The following is a 21,014-nucleotide window of genomic DNA, read 5'->3' on the forward strand; positions in this document are numbered from 1 at the left end:
TCACTGGCGTAACAACAACACGAGCCATGTGTGATCCGCGCGCCCCAGGTGATAAGAGGAGGGGGGAATGTAAGGGGGAATGTAAGGGGGGGGGGGGTGTAAAACGTTTTAATGTGGTGGATCTGAGCAAAATCTCTGATTTAAACACTGACATTTGAAAGGCATTCTTTTATTTGTTACTTAAGTAACAAGTTGCAATACTACAGGGTGGACTCTTCAACATTTTACAAGAGTGAAAGTGCACAAATATTTGCATCCAAAAACATACTTAACAAAAGTTAAAGGTACAAGATCTGAGCTTTGGAGCGTTTTGATTGCCTCTCAACAGCACAAGAAGTTTAAGTTATCCCCAAATTATTTACCAGCTGCAACATTACATTGAACATACAGTACAGTATTAACACATCACTAATTATAATCCAGTGATAAATTATACTTATGAATCTGTAATGGACCATTCTACATAATGGATGTCTTACCTTTACGTTTTGTACATTAAGTCTATTTGAATGCACTTTTACTTAAAGCTACAACTAGAAATTTCATTATGTGGACAAAAGCGCCAGAGTTTCCAAACACCAGTCTCCCGAAAACCTCTGATTGTGCAGCAGGGTCTGCTTCTGATTTCACCCGGGATGTAGATGTAACATGTAGAAAAAGCCAGTTAACAACTACCAGTGAGCAGTGATGAAAAACTATTTTTACTTAAATAAAATGAGCAATCCTCTTGGAACCATGGATGTCTGTAAAAAAATAAAATAAAAAAACTTCATGGCAATCCATATAGATGTTGACATTTTTCAATCTGGACCAAAGTGGAGGACCAACAGACAAACGGTGCCAGAGCTATGCAGCTAGCATGGCTAAAAACAAACTGTATTGAACTCACGACAGTGATGACCTCAGTGACCAAGTCAGTGAGGTCAGTCACCTACTGTGGTAAAATACAGGAAGTTACTCCACATCACTCTGGGATGTGCTCAAGGTCTCATAAGTCCAAGTTGCCTTTGATTTCTACTGTACCACATGACTTGGAGGAATGAGCCTGTGGGGATCCTCCTTTGTCCAAACTCTGACCAGGGAGGACATCCTGTTTTAAACTGCACAGAGAAAACATCCAGCTTGCGTCAACACAACTTTCTGTCCCATCGTATTTCTGCGAAGGTCTGGTTTGAGTCCACCCAAACAAAGAGCAGTGTGACGTTAAACACCTGAGGGACACAGAACCTGTCCTGTGTACAACTATTCAGCTGCTGTACCTCCAAGACTCCAAGACTCTGGAATAACTCGTCTGAGGAAACCAGGAAAGCATAAGCACATTCTAAAAGTTGCCTTTTCAGTCATTTATTTATAAGATATTGTTTTAGCTTACTTAGTTTTATCTTCTGTATATCATTGTATTATAAAGGACTTTGCAACCGTAAAGTTGATAATTATGTCACTAATATTCTTAAATCACTTGTCAAAATCAGCAAACCCCATTCATACTTTTGCTCAAGTAAAAGTTAAGTACTATCAGCAAAATGTGCATAAAGTCTCAATAAAAGTCCTCACAAAGCAGGAGGCTCCTCAGACTATTATTCTAATATTATTGTTAATTAATGTGGTTTCATTTTTTTAGTTGTGCATCATATTTTACAAGCCAATCATCATCACAACAACCAGATTACTTTCAAATAAACGCAGTGTCATTTTCTCTCTGTATTGTGTGGAGTAGAAGTACTAGACAATGGAGATACTCGAGTAAAGTATCAAGTACGCCAATTTGTACTTTAGTACAGTACTTAAGTCAATTTGCAACTTTTCCCAATAAGTTTACATAATGTTAAGAGGAAGATCAAAAAAAGAAAACACAGGAAAAGAGCATGAAAATGAATAACAACATATATCCCCAATACAATATTATCATATTTAAATTGTGGACAAAGGACAAATCAAAGCTGTAAACGTGCACATGCACAGCCGATGAACCAGAGCACACGAGCGTGTTTATCATGTTTGAAGTGAGGAAACGTGGCTATACGAAGGATTCGGAATTACTATTTGGCAAAGACGCGTTCTGTTCCTATAACTGGGAGTGACTTTCGAGTAAAATCCTCCGGGGGGTCTCTGCACGAGCGGAAAGGGAGTGAGTTTACTGAGAAAAACAAAAGAGTTGTTTTTTTATGGAGAGGTCGAAACACCCAGTCACGGTGTAATGATATAAAACTGCATCCAAACACGATCGAAGCAAACTCAGAAACCGGGTCTGACCTTTCAGCTTTACGTGTCCGATGGGCTCATTGTTGGCTCAGATGAAGGGATTCTGCAGCGTGGATGGGGGGGGGGGGGGGGGGGGGGGGGGAGTAAGTTAAGAGGTAACTTTCTGGGAATATAAATAATATTATAAATCCATAATTATTCCAGAGTCGGGCACTTTCCCCATCGCACCAAACCGCCCTCCTCTTTTCCTCTGCACATTCCTGCAGTAACCGAATAAAAAAAACACACACACACCACTGCATCCCCCCCAGTGTGGAAATCCCACCCTCAGGGCTGAGGCGTTTTTCCATTGGATGTGGCAAAGAAAAAAAAAGCCCAGTTCACTGTCAGGAGATAAGGCAGAGAGGACAAGAGCTCCAGCATCATTAACACAAGAGCAAACATGGCTTGCTTCAATGCATGACCACTTCTAAGAGATTATTCTGCAGGAAAATGATTGATAAGGTGCACATGTGGAGTCCAAACTTACACATAAACTCCAGACAGGCGAGGCATTTCCCCACCGCCAGCACAGAGCCCTGCGTGGACATTTCTCAGACAGATCACAGCTGCTTCTAACCACGTTATAAATCTAACCAATGGGCTTTTTTGTATGTTAAAACCTCTCATCCTGTCCCAGCAGCCACACGGGCTCACTGAAAGAGGATTGCCCTGGGTCAGTGAGGTTTCCCAACCCCCTTACCCAGCAAAAAAAAAAGAAGAAAAAAAAGAGAAAGGGGGCTCAGCACCAGTGCCAGCCGTCTTCTGTTGGAGTGGCACTGACCCGGCTGCATGGGGATTGGTTATTCCGTGTGCTCGGTCAGTGGTGGGCATGGGGCCCGGGACAGAGAGGAACACAAAAAAAGAATGTCACATGGAGACCTAGTTTGAGAGGCAGAGTCCCTAGAAAGACTTCAGACCAGTTGAGAGGGTTCAGGTCTCTTGAGTATTATAAAACTCTGTGGCGTGTTGTGGCCTACAGAAATGGACTTCCTGACTTCTATTTCATGCCCCGTGTGTTGTTGAGGACGTGGTGCTTTTACAGAGGGACGGTCGAATGAAGAACAAAGAAGTCATCTTATACGAGTTTCTTTTTATTGTTCAATGCATGGCCACACACATATACTGGTTTTCTTTTGCACTGTGCATGATGGGACAGTCACTATGGAAATGGTGATGTAGATGAGACACATTTTAGGAGTTTACAGGGGTCCAAACACAGCCCACAGTCCTCTGGGAGAGTCAGCCGGCCCCTCTCCTCCTCGATGACTGGCTACAACATGGGGCCGATCGGCTTCTAGCTCCCTCTAACATGACACCTGGATAAATAAATTCTGGATTATAAGTTGTTTATTTCATCTTCAGAACTGAAGGATTTGTTCAGCGGATCAACGCACGGCAACAACCCCTTCCCTTTCCCCTTAAACATTCTTGGATATCTCATTCAAATTTAGCTTACGAAAAAGCAAAATAAACAACATCATTTGGGTACAAAAATAAAATCCAAATTAAAAACTTTTTAACAGGACACCACCTGTTTGTTCTTCTTCCTTTTCTCTTCTCATACAGAATAGCACAATACAAGTCACTGGTCACAAAAAGTACACCGCAAATAAGGAAAAAAACAAAGAGCCACATAGGAAAGAAACCGATCCCGGAGAAGTGTACATTATGTCTTCCTCAACCTTTCCTAGAGGCCTGTGAGCGACGAGACGCCCTGCTTGGTTTTGTAGGGCTGGAAGCCTCAGGTGTCAGGTGGACAGAGTGGGGTTTCTCCATCTTTAAAAGTTGTCTTCATACACCCTCGGCTTTCCAAAAACGCAGCCCTACCAGGCACGCACGTCCTTTAACCCTCTTTTCTGAAATACAGACTGAAGGGAAAGGGAAGGAGGGAACGGAAAATCCAAACCACTGCTCTAAACATCTACATGGATTCATCTGAGCGTGAATGTGTTAATGTGTGTGCGGTTTTCTCTCTCGACACGTATGTACTCGTTTGCTAACATATACAGTGTATTCCTGGTTAGGATGTGAACCAGGGGCACTTTAAAAGTTGTGTAACGTTCCCCCACCGTTTCCGCGCTCCGACCACTAGGGGTCACTCTTTATGTTTAGGATTGGGAGGTGGGAGATCTGCTCTTTCTTACAGCTCCGTTTTTCACTCGCATTTCTCTTCTTTTTTTTTGTCTTTTTTAAACTCCACTGTTTTAACTTTTCCACTCCTCTAAGCTTTTAACTCTTTCCTTCGATTCAGCTTTCTTTTGAGTTGTTTTTTGCCTTTGAAGACGCAGATACACACAGAGCAAAAGAGTGGGAGAGAGAGAGAGGGAGCGAGTGTTGTGATCGATCAGCTGTTCGCAGCGCCGACAGCTGCCCCTGTTTGAGCTCTCAGCCAATCTCCTTCCACTGCCGGTAGAAGTCCACGATGTTCTTCAGCTCCATGCCCGCCGAGACCGCCGCCTGGATCGCCGCCTGACAAAAAAAAGAAAAGAAAGACAGACACGACATTAGGGTTAGGTGATATTGAAACTCTCCTTTAACATTGTCGGCTTGTTTTTGATACAACAACAATGTGGTGAAGCTCAGAGAAAGCAAGAGAAAAGGAAAAAGAGACTAAAAATAGCACAAAACAGCTGTTGCAGAATTGAATATCTGTCTGATATTGTGGACACGTGAGGACCATTACAGCGGCCAACCAAAAACATGATTATCTCGTCATATCGCCCGAGCCTACATGCAATACATAAAAAAACTTAATACAATGCTTGTGTGTATATTTCGTCATGACAGCTCATGCAAATGTTTTTCTAACACAGGACTATTGAGAAGAAAGAAATAGGGATTCAAATGGTTATTCTAATGGCTACAATGTGACAACCATAACGGTGTCGGTGTGTTGTTGGATCGTCCAGCAGCATCTTAACGCCCCCTCCCTAAATCACCAGATGGCTGTGGGATCTGTATGAAAATTAATAGGACAGCACTGGAGCAAAAAATAGAGCAGAAACTGGACTAGTCCTGGTGCAAAATGTCAACTTCCAGAGGGACTGACCTTCATCGCTGCTGACCGAGTGCAAAGCTCCTCCACCTGATGGTCGGTCAGAATGGTCACCATGCCGGCTGTGTCTTCATCTCCATTGCTCTGGGAGACGGTCAGCTGACGACAGCTGTCCACCATCTTGTATAAATGCCTTGAAATGAACAAAGAGAAGTCAAGAGTCGTCCATCCAGAGCAAACGGAGGTGACTGTAGAGAGGGGAGCGAGGTTTACCAGGCTTCGATGTCCTGACGCTTCAGTTTATCTCTTTCAAAACTCCGACCAGACTCCTTCTGGCAGCGAATGTACCTACAGAAGGATGTGAAGCAGAATATTTAAATAATCTTCCAAAAGAAGAGTTAGGTTCATGTTTAACAAGTATGACGCAACAAAAAACTCTTTCCCATCCAATCCTAGACAGCGAGAAGCTCCATCGGTCACCATACGCATGAAACAAACACTCACCTGTTGCCTTTGCGAAATTCAGACTCCAGGAAGCGGATGCCATCCCTCGCTCCGGCATTTTCCTTCTTCAACCTGTCAAGTCCATCAATCACTGCGACAAAAGAAGTAGGTCAGACTAAGCAGCCGAGCAAAAGGTCACGTCAGCAGACAGGACATTTAAATATGAATCACAAACGGACTTTGTGAAAAGATAAAGTCCAGATGACTTCTGCAAATAACTTATTTCTGACCAAGTGCCCGAACGATTACATGAAAACGACGAAATCAGCAATATTTGTCATTTTGCATTGTTTGATAAATAATTAATAACAGTACGTGAGATCACTGAATGGAAGGTTTTGTCCTGCAATAAAGGAGTCGTCTGTATTATATGTTACATGATTGTCCCCCTCTACAGTTCATAGATAATGAAAAACGTCGCAGCTAATCACTGGATCCTCACCATCTACCTTGTTAAATATGCCCCACACACACACGCACACGCACACACACACACACACACACACAAACACACAGCTAGCGACAGTGCACCGACCTGTCCGTGGGATGATGATGATGAAGCAGCCGCTGCCGGCCAGCTGCCGGATGAGGTTGAGATGCTGGCAGAGAGCAGCTGTGTCTGGCACCAGGTAGGGAGACATGGAGGACTGGGCCTTAGGCTGCTGAAGGCTGCCCTCTAGCTGCGACACCTCCAACTGCAGAACAAGAGGCCCAACAGCAGACCACATGCTGTTACTGTAACGTGTTTATTCATGGTCACACAACTATCTCAAGGTTCCTATACCGGCTGCACTACCTCCATCAGATGGTTTTCAGACACAAACACAAGAAAATACATATTTTTTTCGACATTTTCTATCAAAAACACGCCCCGAGCTCTGCTCGTTTGCGAGTGACGACTGTATCAGCACACAGCTGTGTCCACGCTGCTCAGATTTCAAAGGGAAACACAGCCGGGGTAAACAGCCAGTGATAAGATTAAACACCTGCAGTCGAAGCTGGGCCATATCCCTCATTAGGCGATTTCGACGAGCTTCCTCTTCGGCCTGGACAAATAAAGATAGAGAGAGGAGAGTCAACAGCAAAAAAAGGGACAGCTGCTTTACTCACAAGTAACATTATCCAATGTTATTTAGCTCAACCGTTACACGACGTCGGCATTTCCCCCGTGTCAGCGGCGCACGGAATAATGAGACGTGACTGAATGAGGCCCCCCGGTGGTTCTTCTTTCACGTGGTTCTGTTCAGATGTCACTCACCATTCGGAACTGGGCCTTGGCCTGCTGCACCAGATTGTCCTGCTCGGATTGGCTGATGCTGGTGAAGATGCCCGCCTCCGGGTTGAAGTGCAGCACGTTGCCCTGGAGATTCGTCAGGAAGTGGCCAAAACTGCGAATGCAACACACTCGCACGACACACTGGAGGAAAGAGAGAGCGGAACCATGCCAAGAGGTTATATATTATGTTTGATAATAAGATATCATGTCGGGTAAATTAAACCCGAGGACTTTTACTCCAAATACATCTGGTCTTTAGTGAGCAATGAAGGGCACACGCGAGTCCTAATATGTTTCAGTGTCCTGCTAAAGATGGGATGATGACAGACGTACCGAGGCTTCTCCATGAGGTTTAACAAAAGGACATTTGAGTAAATTTGGGAGAATTTCAACATGTAAATTTCCTAGAGACGCCCGTCTTTTGTTTAAATTTGTTTATTCCTTGATCTCATGTTCTATTTGTCTTCTTGGAGTACATTGTAAATGCTGAAAGGATCTATTATTCTGTTAAAGTATAAAACTGTCAGATGTCTGAGTGAACTGCTGCTTAAATGTGATCTCAAATAAAGTACACAAAGTACACATACTTAGTTTAATGCTGCTGTAATAAATATCTTTGCACAAACAGCATCTTAAACGAATAAACAATTCTCAAAATAGCTGCAAATTCATTTCAACTATTCTTCATTGAACTAATCTCTAATTTCTTTGTCACATGCACTACAACAGTTTCAAATACATTTGAATTCTGTGAAAGGATTTTCCTGAAAGTTCAGTAATTATTGCAATATTGTACACAGTAAATACTTCTGCCAAGATAATAACACTGTTTTGATAATTGGAAACTTCCTGGCTCATAAAAAAACATGAGCCATGATTCTACAACAATGAGGTTATTGGCATGGTGGAGCTGAAGCCTTTCGGTGTTTCTAACAAACACTGAACATCTGTAAAAGCTGGCCCTGTGTGTGTGTGTGTGTGTGTGTGTGTGTGTGTGTGTGTGTGTGTGTGTGTGTGTGTGTGTGTGCTGGTGTGTGTACCTCCTGTAGGGAGCTGAGGGACGGGTTGCGGCGAGTGAAATCGAGGCGGCGGTGAGCCACGTTGAGAGCAGGCAGGTGTCGCAGAGCCAAATCTTCAGGCAACAGCAGACTCTGGACCAAACCGGGCTGCTCGCACTCGTTTAACAGCTCCGTCACCTCGGCGTTCAGACCGAGCTCTGCGGCGCACACACACACACACACACACGGATAAATAAATAAATGAGCTGTAGACTCAGAGAGCACAGTCATTAAAAATCACACAGGAAGACCGTTACTCAGCGTGAGAGCTGAGAATTAGCACTGTTTGTTAAGTGAGTGCTCGCAGTACAGGGATGGAACAAGAGCTCGGGGATACGGACACAATATATATCACAATGACCATAAACATTATACATTAAAACTATTTACCAACATAGAAAACCACATCTTTAAGCTTGTAACTGATACTTGCTTTTTACCGTAACTATACACCTGTGTGTTATGATTTAATGACATGATTCAAGTGAAATGGAGCCAACAGTAATACTGATATATCATAAGGAAATTTGATTGGAGTGTTATTTGACAACTCATTGAAAGGAACATTTTGGGAAAGTTTTTTGCCAGAAGATCGACACCATCTGTACGCTGTAGCGCTGCCCCCTCTTCGTCGGTTAGTCAGCTTATCGGTGCACTGAATACGAAGCTGCAACCAGCAGGCGTGATCGCTCAGCATAAAGACTGTAAATAGAGGGAAACAGCTTCCCCGACATTGTCTAATATAAAAAAAATTATTGCCAATCAGCATCTCTAAAAGCTCAATATTTATTTCAAAGTTATATCAAAGTTTAATAAGAGCGGGACCAATCGCTCTCTGCAAGAAAACAAATACACGTAGTTCCAAAAACGTCTAACTACTCCTTTAAATGAGTGGTTTAGGTGATGTCTTCCCCCTGTGTCTCAAAGGACAGTTTAGTGTTGTTGTTCCAGTGGGGAAAACAAAACGTAGTTACTGTTGTGCCATCCGGTACCCACTGCGCTATAGAGCAGCATAAATCTTTAAGCAATAACTCACCAGCCTCGAGCATCTTGCTGCCATCTGGAAGCAGGTTGAGCAACACAGACAGTCGGTTCCACAGGCTTTGAGAACTCTGCAGAGAGAACCGGTTTGTTAGATATGCTCCGAAAATGTCAGTGTTTCAAGAGACAAAGCAGGACGTTCAAGCCCTCTCTCACCTGTGCACACATGAGGATGATGTCGGTGTTTGTCCTTAGCCAATCAACAAAGACTTTCACCACCTGGATCAACCCCTGATTGGTCAGGATCTCCAGCTTCTCTAAGAGGGTTTTCTCACTATGTACTGATTGAGTACTGTGTTGGCTGCCTTCTGAATCAGAGTCCAAGTCTAGAAGAGGGGACAGAATAAAAGTTTGATTAACAGTCGGGGGGTAAAAAAGCAAACTAAAAAGGACAGATTACATGGAACTTGGAGGTAAAAAGCACATCACCATTGTCATTGGTTCCGTTGGCAGCACCGGGGTTCATATCGCAGGGTGAATCCCCAGGAGGAGGGGGGGTCTCTTGGGAGGGGGGAGCAGAGGCCTCGGTAGGGGTGGGAACACCCGAAGAAGACGAGGCTGGAGGCCTCAACAACATGTTGCTGAAGGTGGGCGCCAGGCGGAAGCAGCGCTTTGCCTGGAAGAGCTGCGAGGACATGGCCTGGAGGTTAGTGCTGATGCTGGAGTCGCTGGGCACCAGGGGCCCGTTAGTGGTGGGCGGTGTGTCGCCGTCCCTCTCGCCTCCTTCTTCCTTGGGTTGGTCCTCATCTTCCTCTTCGTCTTGGGGCTCCCGCGCCTGACCCTCCAAGTTGTCAGAGTTTTCCGTGTCCTCTATGTCCTCCAGGTCTGAGCGAGACTCCTGGCTGTTCATGTCCGAGTCGGTCTCTACGTCAAACGCCGTTCCTCCTTCCTCCTCCTCTTCCTCTGAGCCGCTCCCCCAGCTGCCCTCCTCACCCAGGGGTTCCCTCTTAGTCTCCTTCCTGATCGCCGGCGGATTGACCGGGGTCCCCGTAGTGGTGGCACCCGTCGAGTCGGCGTGGCCCCTCCTCTCGTCGACGTCCTCCTCGTCCTCTTCGCTCTCGAAGCCTTCGCTCAGGTCGCTCTCGTCCTCTCCTCGAGTGTCCTTGCGTGCACAGCGGCGCCGGCGGATTCTCGAGAGACGGGTGTACTTCTTCTTCTGCCTCTGTTTCTCTTCCTCCAACTGGCGCTGTTCTTCCGCACTGCACTGCTTTTTGGCGCCAACCCTTTCCCGGCCATCTTCATCCTTCTCCTCCTCGTCTTCTTGCTCCAGGGAGCCATTCTGCAGAGGCTTCTCAACGGGGCGATCCGTCGCTGGTGCTGATAAGTCCCTCACCTCCGGGTCATCTAGATAAGAAAAGAAAGATTCACTGCCGGTTTAGTTTTTGTTCAGGTTGTTTGTCACAGGTGACTCTCTGAAATCTCTTACTTCTAACTACATATTACTCATTGAACGTTAAATTGCTCTTGACTTGTAAAAACTTCACACAAAGCTGTAGTTCTCCCAAGAGATGTGACGTTAAACCACAAGAGGCAGCTCTGTAATCCTAAAGGAGTATGCTAATGAGGATACACTGGGTTTGATGCATTTATCTGTGTGGGAGACACTTGTAACTGCATTTGTGTTCCTTTCTCTCTCCATATATGGAGACAGAGATTTCCTCTCTCACCTGTGGCGTCAGTGTGAAGTGGAGGCACCTGGCTCTCCGCTTCCTCCAGTTCAGCCTGCAGACGGATGTTGACGTGGTTCACCAGATGGGAGAACAGCGCCAGAGTGAACGCTATGGACGCGCTGTACTGCTTTGATCCTAAAAGACACAATACAACATTTATTAGTACAAACAAAAATCATTTACATTTTAAATGTGTACGTCTTCTGTTACAATCTCGAAGATATTCGTTTCGTTATCTTTGGCGGCATCTATGGCAATAAACCACAGGTGTGTTTTTGGATCTCACTGTCCAGAGATCCAAACAGTGTCGCCATATACACATGTGAGTTGAGGAGTGTGTCTGTCGCGTTAGCTCCGCCTACCCTCTCTGACAGACCAATCAGTGCTGGGTGATGGAGAACGCGTCACTAACTGAGCACCGCTTGGTATTTTTCCCCATGAATGTCGCCACAGGCACCCATTTGACATTTATACAAATGAAAATCTACAAAAGATTATTACTCATGAATTGCTATCACTCTCTGCAGATTCATGTATTTCATTAAATGTCACGTTAGGGTCTGAATTTTCGTTTTGGAGTCACTCCACCACACAGATTATTTTATAATGGCAAGAAACAAGAACAGCGTAAGTGGGTGTTCTGGACAGAGTTGTGACCGAGTCTGGTTTGTGTTCCACTAATCATTCTGATCCTCATGTCATCTAGATACACAAGCTCACTGAAGACGGTACTGAAACATTTCAGAAGACAAAATGATGAAGTACGCCAACAGCCTTAACACTAACACTAACCTCCCCTCTTCAGGCTGTGCACCACCATCAGACACGTGACCACCATCTTGAAGACGAGGGTGTCGGGCAGCACGGGGCAGGAGCTGTCAGCGTGCTGCTGCTGCTGCTCCTCCTCTTCCTCGCTGGGGGACTGGTGAGCACCTCCATGCGGTGGAGGCGGCAGGTAGAACAGCACCAGGTTGAAGTCCTCCAGCACCGACTGGCAAAGTGACGTCAGCTCCGTCTCCATTAGACTGCATAGAGACAGAGGAGGGGAAGCAACGTGAGGAAGAGGATGCACTACATTCTGTTGCTAAATCAGTTTGTGTGAAGATTTTAACAGGCAGTGGACACTGGACACTTTTAAACTCCGTCCACACAAAACCAAACATTTGACTTTGATATCACTGGTGCCGGTAGGAGTTTCGATACATTGTAATTTGACAAGTTTAACATAACAATAAAATGGTTCAGGACTAAAAATACAGTATTTCAACAGTGGAGGACAGAGATGAGCGACAGCACAAGCTCTCACCTGTTCTTGGGCTGCAGCAGGCTCTGAAGGTACATGAAGCTCACCAGGAGGTGCTTAATGTCTTTTAATCTGCACAAGAGAAAAGAGCAAAATTATGGAAATCATAGATTACAGATATTTAGATTTTGTATGAATATTTTCAATCAAATTCAGCATTTTCTTTCCATTTAACATGTTGTTGTTTAGAGGCACCTGTTGCATGTAAAACAATGGAAACAGAGGTGTGTTGTTGCAAAGTGTTGGTGCTCTATCACTAACCCTTTGTGTTCTCAGAGACAGAGAAAGCGACCTCTGAACACACAACGAGATAAACAAACTAGGCAAGCAAGAGGGTGAAATACGCTTATTTGCTGAGAGTTAAATGAGGAGATTGATACCACTCTCTCGTCTGTATGCTAAATATGAAGTTTGAGCCATGCAGCAGCCTTTAGCATTGAAAGCAGAGGGACAGCTAAGTTAATTAAGTGTTATTAATGTAAATGGAACAAATCTTATTTGCTCCATGTACAGTGATAATCTAAATAATCCCAGAGTTAACAAGCAACATGAGTTGACCTTTATCGACCCTCTCTAATACTTTCTGCTACACACCAGGCATCATCTCTTGAAACGTCTATTTTACTGGCTTCATTTTTGTGCATATTTATCTTTTATTCCTTCTGATTTCTGATACTTTTGTTGCTTCAACAACATAATCTCCCCAGAGGGATCCTCAATTATCTAATCCCATCCGCAGAGAGATGCTGAAAGCAAATCAGTCATTTAACCCCAGATGTCAATTGGGATTTGATTAAAGTTACTCTGGGACGTCGGTACAGTGAAGTCCAAATGTTCTGTTTGAATTTCAGACAGAGAGAAACATTGAGACCACTGTTGTCCAGAGAGGGCTCCTGCGGCCTCACCTTTGTCGAGAAGGAGACAGCTTCTTCATTTCCTGCTTCTTCACCTGTTGGTACATCTTGGCAGCTTTGTCAAACAGGCGCTTCAGGTTGCCATAGGCGCCCTCAAAGGGGGCATCTGATTGGATGCTAGCACAGATGAAAAAAAAACAACAAAAAAACATCTGTTAAGACTCTCAATTTATTGTGCTGTGGTGCAGTAGTTACCATCGAACATAACTGCACATAAACATTCCTCACCAGCGAAGGTAGTAGTAGGTTGCTTCAACATTGTAGAACTTGCTTCCTGCCAGTGTGCCCAGTTGGTTAAACGGCATTCCTGTAGACAGATGGATGAAGAGACGGGTCAACAAGTTCACCTTCAGTTTTAGAGTTGACTGATGAGGACAGAGAATCATTACCTAAAGTTCTGTCTAATAACTAATGGAGCAACAAAATATTTTGAATGAAATTCACAAATAAATCAGTAAACCCACTGAAACATAAAGTTCTGACCAATGTTCAAATTTCCCTTTAAAGTCCCTTTAAAGCACAGTACAAACCACACACACACATGTCATCGGTGTGGACGTTGGAAGTTTGTCTGAGTGAGAAACACACTACTCAGCCGAGTCTCCAGATTACAAGTTACTGCTCCATGATGTGTCAGACTGGTGGGCTTTAGAGGTGCCGATAGATTCTGTTACCTTTGGACAGAGCTAAGCTAGCCGTTTCCCCCTAGTTTCTAGTCTTTATGCTAAGCTAACCGGCTGCTGGCTCATACTTCATATCTAGCGTGCAGATGTGAGAGCGGTATGGATCTAACTATCAGAGAGAAAGCCAAAAGGAGTATTTCTTAAAATGTTGAACTATTCCTTTAAGTACTGTTTGAACACATTTGCAATCTAAACATAATAACATTATGAGGAAAGTTAATATTCGTAAGCTTAATTTGTCAATTGCTTTCTTTTTCTAATGAACAATGGGATTTCATGTATGTTATTATTCTGGCTACCAAAAGAATAGCATCTGATGAAAGTCTTTTTTCCACAGCTTTGAAGAAACAAAGAGTGCTGCCACTCTCCCGCTACATTCACTCACCCATGTGTGGCATGACAGACAGCGCCTGATGATAAAACCTTTCAGCCAGCTGCTCAGCCTCCACTCCAGCAAGTTCATTCTGATAACGGGCTGCAGACCAAACATTCAAACAACAGGGAAAAGGTCGTAATAAATGTCAACAACAAGATATTAAATGTTCACAAATTTTATTTAATCTTATCAAAAGCAAACCGAAAAGGGCTGCAGAGATAACTTGCTTTGCTTGATCGTTTCAGCTTTTAATGTAAAATCAACCCAAATATCTGTGTGTCACATAAGTCTAAAACCAACCGAACAGCCTCCTGCCAATTATACTCAGCAGCTAAGCCAAATTTTCCCACGCTGAATGACGTACACATGCTGTCTCACACCTCTGCAAGCTGGGTAGAGAGATGGAATAATTGCACATTCTATTAACATGTTATTACCTAGATCTCCAAGGTAGACCAGACAGCGATGACAGGCCATCTGTGCCCACTCCATCTCCTTGGGGGTGGCTGACACCGGTTTCTTTCGGCCTGCGGGGAACAATTACACAATGTTCTGTGTTTCTTCATTTCAAAGCATTTAGCTGATGCACTTACTCACAATGACTTGGACTTCTGTAACAATAGAGCAAGCTTCAATCCCACAGCAACAACTTATCAAAAAGCAGAGTTTGAATATTAGAGACAGCATCCAGATATTATTTCTCCATTAATGTCCACAGGTGCTTCTATTTATAAGAGAAAAACGTTAACTGCTGGAGGACTGGATTACAGACTCTATGTACACCTGGTATCTAGCCCCTGTTGTCTGAGTATCGGGTCGGCTTCATAGTACTACACATAGTACTACATAGTACTATAACTTGGATGACCCTGCACCTGTCTGCCTGTCTTCACTGACATTACACTGACTTGGCACTTCTCCACCCATTTGTCTGCTCTGCATAGTGCAAGAGAACACTGACATCTGATACGGACTAAATTCAGACAATGACACACAAACACCAAATGCAATGGTGTGATCACCTTTCATTATCTGTGTGTGTGTGTGTGTGTGTGTGTGTGTGTGTGTGTGTGTGTGTGTGTGTGTGAAAGTACATTTTAATACAACCTGTACATGACATTCAACTTTCCAGTGGAGGCTTTCAGAGCGTTTGAGCAGTTTGAATATTACACAAGTTATAAAACCCTCATTACACCACGCTGAATGGGATTTACCCATTTCATGAGGAAAGCTAATCTGACGGTTGCAATAATGGCAAAATAAAAAGCTATGTGTCTGTGGATTTAGGTTAATGTCTCACTGTAATAGAGTGCATTCAAAACTAAAAACAGTGAAAATGATCTTTGACATCGTACCAGCACCATTACTACAGTTTTAATGTCTATATGCAAGAAACTTTCTGTTTCTGTTTCAAAATAAAAGCCCTCTAGCATCTTTATGTGGACAAAATCCTTTCATTTGTGTGCACAGGGCTTTTATTCTGAAATATATTGCAGGACAGTGTTGTGGAAAATGCAGCGACTTGTGTGGCTCCAAAATGAATATAGTACTGGCTCTTAATTATGGATTATCATCATTTACACTTAACACACTTCAATCTAAAACAAATATAAATGTTTTTTCCTGTGACTTGTCAAAATGTCTTCAGTGAAAAAGATCAAGATTTTTAAATTCAATGAAGAAACTGTTAAAATGTGGACAAGCATATTTACAAGCATTTACATGTGAAGATTACACGTCCCTCATTTAGTATGTGCTGTGTGTGTTTCTGGTGTCTGACCTATCAGTGGGTCTGTGACGTGGGTCCAGTCGATGCAGTCCTGCAGCTCCAGCTGGTAATGGGACTGGATGTACAGCAGCAGGTGCTGGTAGAAACCCACGCCGGCGATCAGGTGTGTGCGGTAGGCGCACTCCAGAGCGCTGCGACTGTGAATGTGCTACAGACGAGGAAAAGAGAGAGGAGCCGACACGTCAGAGGTGTGTGAGCCGGAACATCCACGTCGCAGACATACTGCAGCTTACAAGGACCATCAAAAAGGCAAAAAGGCACGAAACACTCAAATACATTGAGGCGTGTATAAAAAGGGCAAGCAATGGGGAAACGTTTAATGCAAAGGAATGTGGTTGGGAAATAAAACCACTATGAAATTTAAAAAAAGATATAAATACAAACTGTCAAACTAATGAATATTATGAGGTTAGTTTAACTTCAGTAACGATAACATCATCTGACTCACAATGAACAGCTTAGATAAGAATAAAAAATGGATGCAGCAGAGCCAGATACATCGTCTTCTTGTACCAGTATTCCTCCTTTTCACAGCATGACGCCTTCATTACCTGCAATTCAACCCTAACGATGACAGTTAGTCGGTAGATTCTGTTACACTAGCAGAGGCTCACGTAGCCTGAAGCTGCTTCCCTAAAGCAGAGCTGAGTAACGGGATACAAGGCGCTGATAAACTCACTTCTTTCTACTTCCACACCGCCAGAACTTTTTTTGCATTTACAAAACTTGTTGTCAACTGACATCACATGAGTATGTTTATCTGATTCTGCTCTCTGTTTATACAACTTCTTTCACATTCAGTAGGGATGCACCAATCCGACTTCTGCAGTCCTAACAGCAGTAACTGGGCTTTGGGTACCGGTTCGATGCCACTGATTAATTAAGCTGTGTGCCTCATGGTGGGGGGGGGGGGGGGGGGGGGGGAGAGAGACTGGGATCATTCTTCTATGTGTAAAACAATCAGCCTTCAACAATGCTCTCATAACTTTGATGTGTAAAATCAAAGAAGTTCACCTTTAAGGAGCGACTTCTTAATTTACACAAGCTTAATTCAGACCGATGACTCAAATTAAACTGCTGAGGACAATCAAAATGTTCAATATTCAAGTTGACAAGCATCTGAACATCACAGAACAAACTATAAGTACAGAATTAACTGAAGAAATTGTCCGGCTACATTTGATAAGGGCAATAATGGTTCATGGTTTTCCCATGTTGGTCCAATAGCAGAGCAAAGTTTGATTTTCCATTGGGAACACCCAAACATATCTATGATGGACGTTTCTCACCAGTGACCACAAAGTGGCACATGTCATTGTGGAGATGACCTTTTAGTGGCAGCCAGTATGTCCAGCCAGCTAACAACAGCTGAACTGGTTGGCGAACACATGCAAAGAGGTTTTAGTTTTGCTGCAGGGCCACTTACCTTCTTGTTGGTCTTGATAACCTGGATGACCTCATAGTAAACCTTCCTCCAGAGCAGCTCCTCAGCCTTACGGCCGTAGTCGACCGGGTGGAGAAACATCAGCTTCACACAAAGCTCCCTCAGCCTGAAAGAAACAACAGACACACACACACGTGCACGAGTTAAGGAGGTAGTTGGGTCACCGGTTTGACAGGTGGACTCATGAGTCAGCATAGTAATCACAGGAACAGGTGAGGCCACGCAGAACAGGAACACCTTGCAGGGTACAAACGCCAACAGTGGGCACTGTCTCATGATTGAGAAAAAAAACCTGCAGGTTAAACAATAGTAAAAAATATCATTAGTCGCATGATCCCTACTTTATAGACACTGCATCAAGAGCCAATGATGATAATCAGCGAGCCTTCCCCTGCTGTGACTCCCACGATCTGTGTAAACTCATTCTGAAGTCAGAGCTGTTCCAGAATATTGTGAAATTTCAGTCCCCACTTTGTGTGCGCGCCGGCAATGACAAGATTATGTAAATACATTGAGGCAAGAACACGCAGTTTTTCTCATTATCTCCTCTTTGACGAGGCGCTTGGTTCTCCTCTTCTCCGACGCCAAAGAGTAGAATATAATACTGAACAAAAACACGAGCCTCGCTTTGCACAGACGTGCCAAATAATCACATTTGCAAGTGAAGTGCAATATATAACCACAGCGCTTACATTAAACGATGTCCTGTAGGGAGCGATACCTTTAAATGCACGTGTAAAATCATCCCTAAATGTGCATAAAAGCATCAGATCACTCGTGCCACATTCAGGCGTGGTCATGGATGCACGTGCCCTTGCATAATCTTCACATTTACAGTCTGGAATTAGTTGTGGTTCGGCATCTTTACTTGAAAAACGACTCACACAATTACCTGATTCTCAAAGTAGTTGCCAATTATTTCTTTTATCTAATTGCTTAAGCTTTACATGCAACCCCTGACCACGATGAAACCCCGTCTAGTCAACTTATTAGAGTGCACGTTGGTTCCCAAAGCAGTCGCTGAGCGAATAAAGACACCATCTGCTCCGTCTCACCATCTGTGGAGACACTCCACCATCACATTTACTTTTCACTTCCTCTTTCTCCTTTTGAGCTTTTGGTTAACTGTAGCCAGTATGAAGACAACAACTGGAATTCACAACATACATGTTTGTTTACACTTGAAGCGATCACAATTTCTCACAGATAGAATCAAACGATTACAATGAAACATAAGTGGTCAGTTTGGATACAGTAGACTGTTTTTTTTTATTGCTTAGTGTGAACTGTATTTGAACAGAATTTGGATGTAAAATACCAAATCTGATCCGAGTCTCTAAAGCTCTCAGAGATGCTCTGGGGTGCAGTCAATCTCAGCATAATAGACAGGTGGTTATATCAGCTAAATGAAGTGGAGGTGGGCCACAGGAAAATGCATAATGCTCGGTGCGACTGGCCAGATGTTGAAGTTACACTGCCTCCTTTCTCACACACACACACACACACACTGCTGAAACAGCTGGACGTACTTGTTGCGAAGGCTGATGTTCTCCGGCTTGAAGACCTCTCTGTAGGATGCTTTGCCGCCGATGATGACATCCAGCTTGTGCACAGACTCCACCACGGCCCTGGGTGTCGTTGGGCAAATAGGAAGCATGAGTTTAACATAACGACAAGGTTGTAACGCTGTGATCTAAACAACACTGCGGGATATCAAGCTAACGACCATCCTGTCTGTACAAAGCACAAGCTTTACACAAAGCAAGATGACTGCCTGGTGAGATGTATCTGATGCTACACTGACTGAGTGTGCGGGGGATGTTGGGCTACTCACAGTCGTGACAGGTGGCTGAATGGAAGAATAAGACAGACCCTTTCTTGTGGTAGCAAACATTGATTGGCTAGCGCTAAGTTAGCCAGCACAATAACTGTTCAATTAGCAATCATAGTTAGCGTTAGCTACACAAAAAAAAAAAAAAAACGGCCTCGCAAACTTACCTGTAAAGCCGCTTGATGAGAAGGACTTTCGCCTCTGGCTCACTGTCCTGCACCGGTCCACTCATTTTTGCGACTCGCAAGTCGTTTGATCACACGCTCCCGCGTTTGCTCGCCGCTTCCTTCAACCCTCCCGACACGCAGTTGTCAGGGCTACTCGGGTTTGTTCCCCCGGCAGTGACAACCGTGTTGATAGCCCAGCTAGCGTTAGCTATCAAGATAGCGTTAGCTTTCCTCACTTTCCCTCCGAGTCTCTTTCGTTTCTTGTGTCCTTTGGCAAGACCCCTTCTACCCATTCGTTCTGAAAACCGGGTAGGAGGGGGTGCCCGGTGATTTAGGCTCTTCCTGGTCAGCTAAAACGGTCCGACATGCCTCTTGTGTTGTTTCCCTTTCCAGCCATTGCTACGAAGGCGGCCATTATTCCTATCAGGCACCGGACCGCCTGAATATCGCGAGACTACGGAACGAAGTCAACAAAAAATCTGGGGTTGCCAGGTTGTCTACAGATCCCCCATTTTTGACAATCTCGAAATCTTTGAAAAACACCTTTGCTACTGGAAATGAGAAATTAGAAGATAATAGATTTCGGCAGTCGTGGAAGAAGTATTCCGATATTTTACTTAAGTAAAAGTAATAATGCTGCAGTCCAAAAAAACTACAAGTAAAAGTCCTTTGTTAAAAAAAAATGTACAAAAGTATCATCAAAATGTACAATACCAAAAGTAGAAGTACATTGTACTCAATGTGCAGAATGACCTATTATACATATTACATCACTGGATTATAATTATGGATTAATTAATATGTGCATGCAGCTGGTAAATATGTGGCTAATTTACATTACTTTACATTCTGATGAGGAACCTATACTAATATATCATAATTATTTAGTTGATTTGTATTTCGTGTTAATAATGTAAATCTTCAAAGTAACACGTAAGTATGTGTCCCCAACATGTAGTGGATTAAAGGATTAAAATAGCCTAACAATATTGAAATACTCAATAAAGTACAAATACCTAAAAACTGGATTTCAGACAAACACCAAGTGGTTAAGTGTTGAGGTACATTTAACTAACTTAAATTTACTTGAGTATTTAAATTGTGTGCTACTTCATACTTCCACTCTACTACAATTAAGAGGGACATGTGGTACCTTTTACTCCACTATCTGACATATATAACAAAATGTGCTCCTCCTCCACCAGCTGCTTACGTGTCAAAGCATCACTAATAATATTCCAATAATATAACTCTCTGAAAACGATCATTCTTCAAGAAACAACAACAACTTTTACTTTAATGCTTTCTGTACATTTTGCAGTAAATACTTTTGTACTTTTACTCAAGTGAAATCTTGAACTTGTATATATATTTGTATGAATAAGATAATGACTCTATGTTTGTAGCGCAAAAACAACAGTCTTTCCAGCTTTTTGCATTCACATTTCCATCATTTCAATGCCCATGGCACAGTGATCAGGTCAGTGTAAACTCTGTTGTTGTAATTCCTCCTGGCTACCAATAGAGGTCTATCAAGATCACATTTTATTTTACATCCTTTTCAAAGAAATGGCATTTTGAGAGACGCTTGCTTCCTAAATGTAACACCTGTTTGTGTATTTCCTGACAGTCCAAACAGATCATTGTTATGACAGATGATGATGGAAGTCAATGGGGTATCACTAAGGGAGAAACATGTAGTTTTATCAAGGTGTTGGT

At 43.4% G+C, this 21,014-nt stretch overlaps 1 protein-coding gene across 1 annotated transcript; it reads right to left on the bottom strand.

Annotated features, from left to right (window-relative positions):
- Nucleotides 1–3,329: 3,329 nt before the first annotated feature.
- smg5 (SMG5 nonsense mediated mRNA decay factor) lies at nucleotides 3,330–19,721 on the bottom strand. Its single transcript, XM_079164019.1, has 22 exons — nucleotides 19,296–19,721; nucleotides 18,827–18,925; nucleotides 17,280–17,403; nucleotides 15,845–16,001; nucleotides 14,502–14,591; nucleotides 14,074–14,163; nucleotides 13,234–13,312; nucleotides 12,997–13,122; nucleotides 12,095–12,163; nucleotides 11,581–11,813; nucleotides 10,786–10,923; nucleotides 9,548–10,462; nucleotides 9,275–9,444; nucleotides 9,114–9,189; nucleotides 8,060–8,235; nucleotides 7,002–7,160; nucleotides 6,730–6,789; nucleotides 6,279–6,438; nucleotides 5,744–5,834; nucleotides 5,513–5,587; nucleotides 5,294–5,432; nucleotides 3,330–4,713 (listed from the first exon to the last, which is right to left on the bottom strand). Exons 1-22 carry the CDS (start codon nucleotides 19,358–19,360, stop codon nucleotides 4,630–4,632), a joined length of 3,375 nt encoding a protein of 1,124 aa, XP_079020145.1. The 5' UTR covers nucleotides 19,361–19,721; the 3' UTR covers nucleotides 3,330–4,629.
- Nucleotides 19,722–21,014: the final 1,293 nt, after the last annotated feature.

The sequence above is a fragment of the Pholis gunnellus genome (assembly GCF_910591455.1).
Source record: "Pholis gunnellus genome assembly, chromosome: 8".
NCBI lineage: Eukaryota > Metazoa > Chordata > Actinopteri > Perciformes > Pholidae > Pholis > Pholis gunnellus.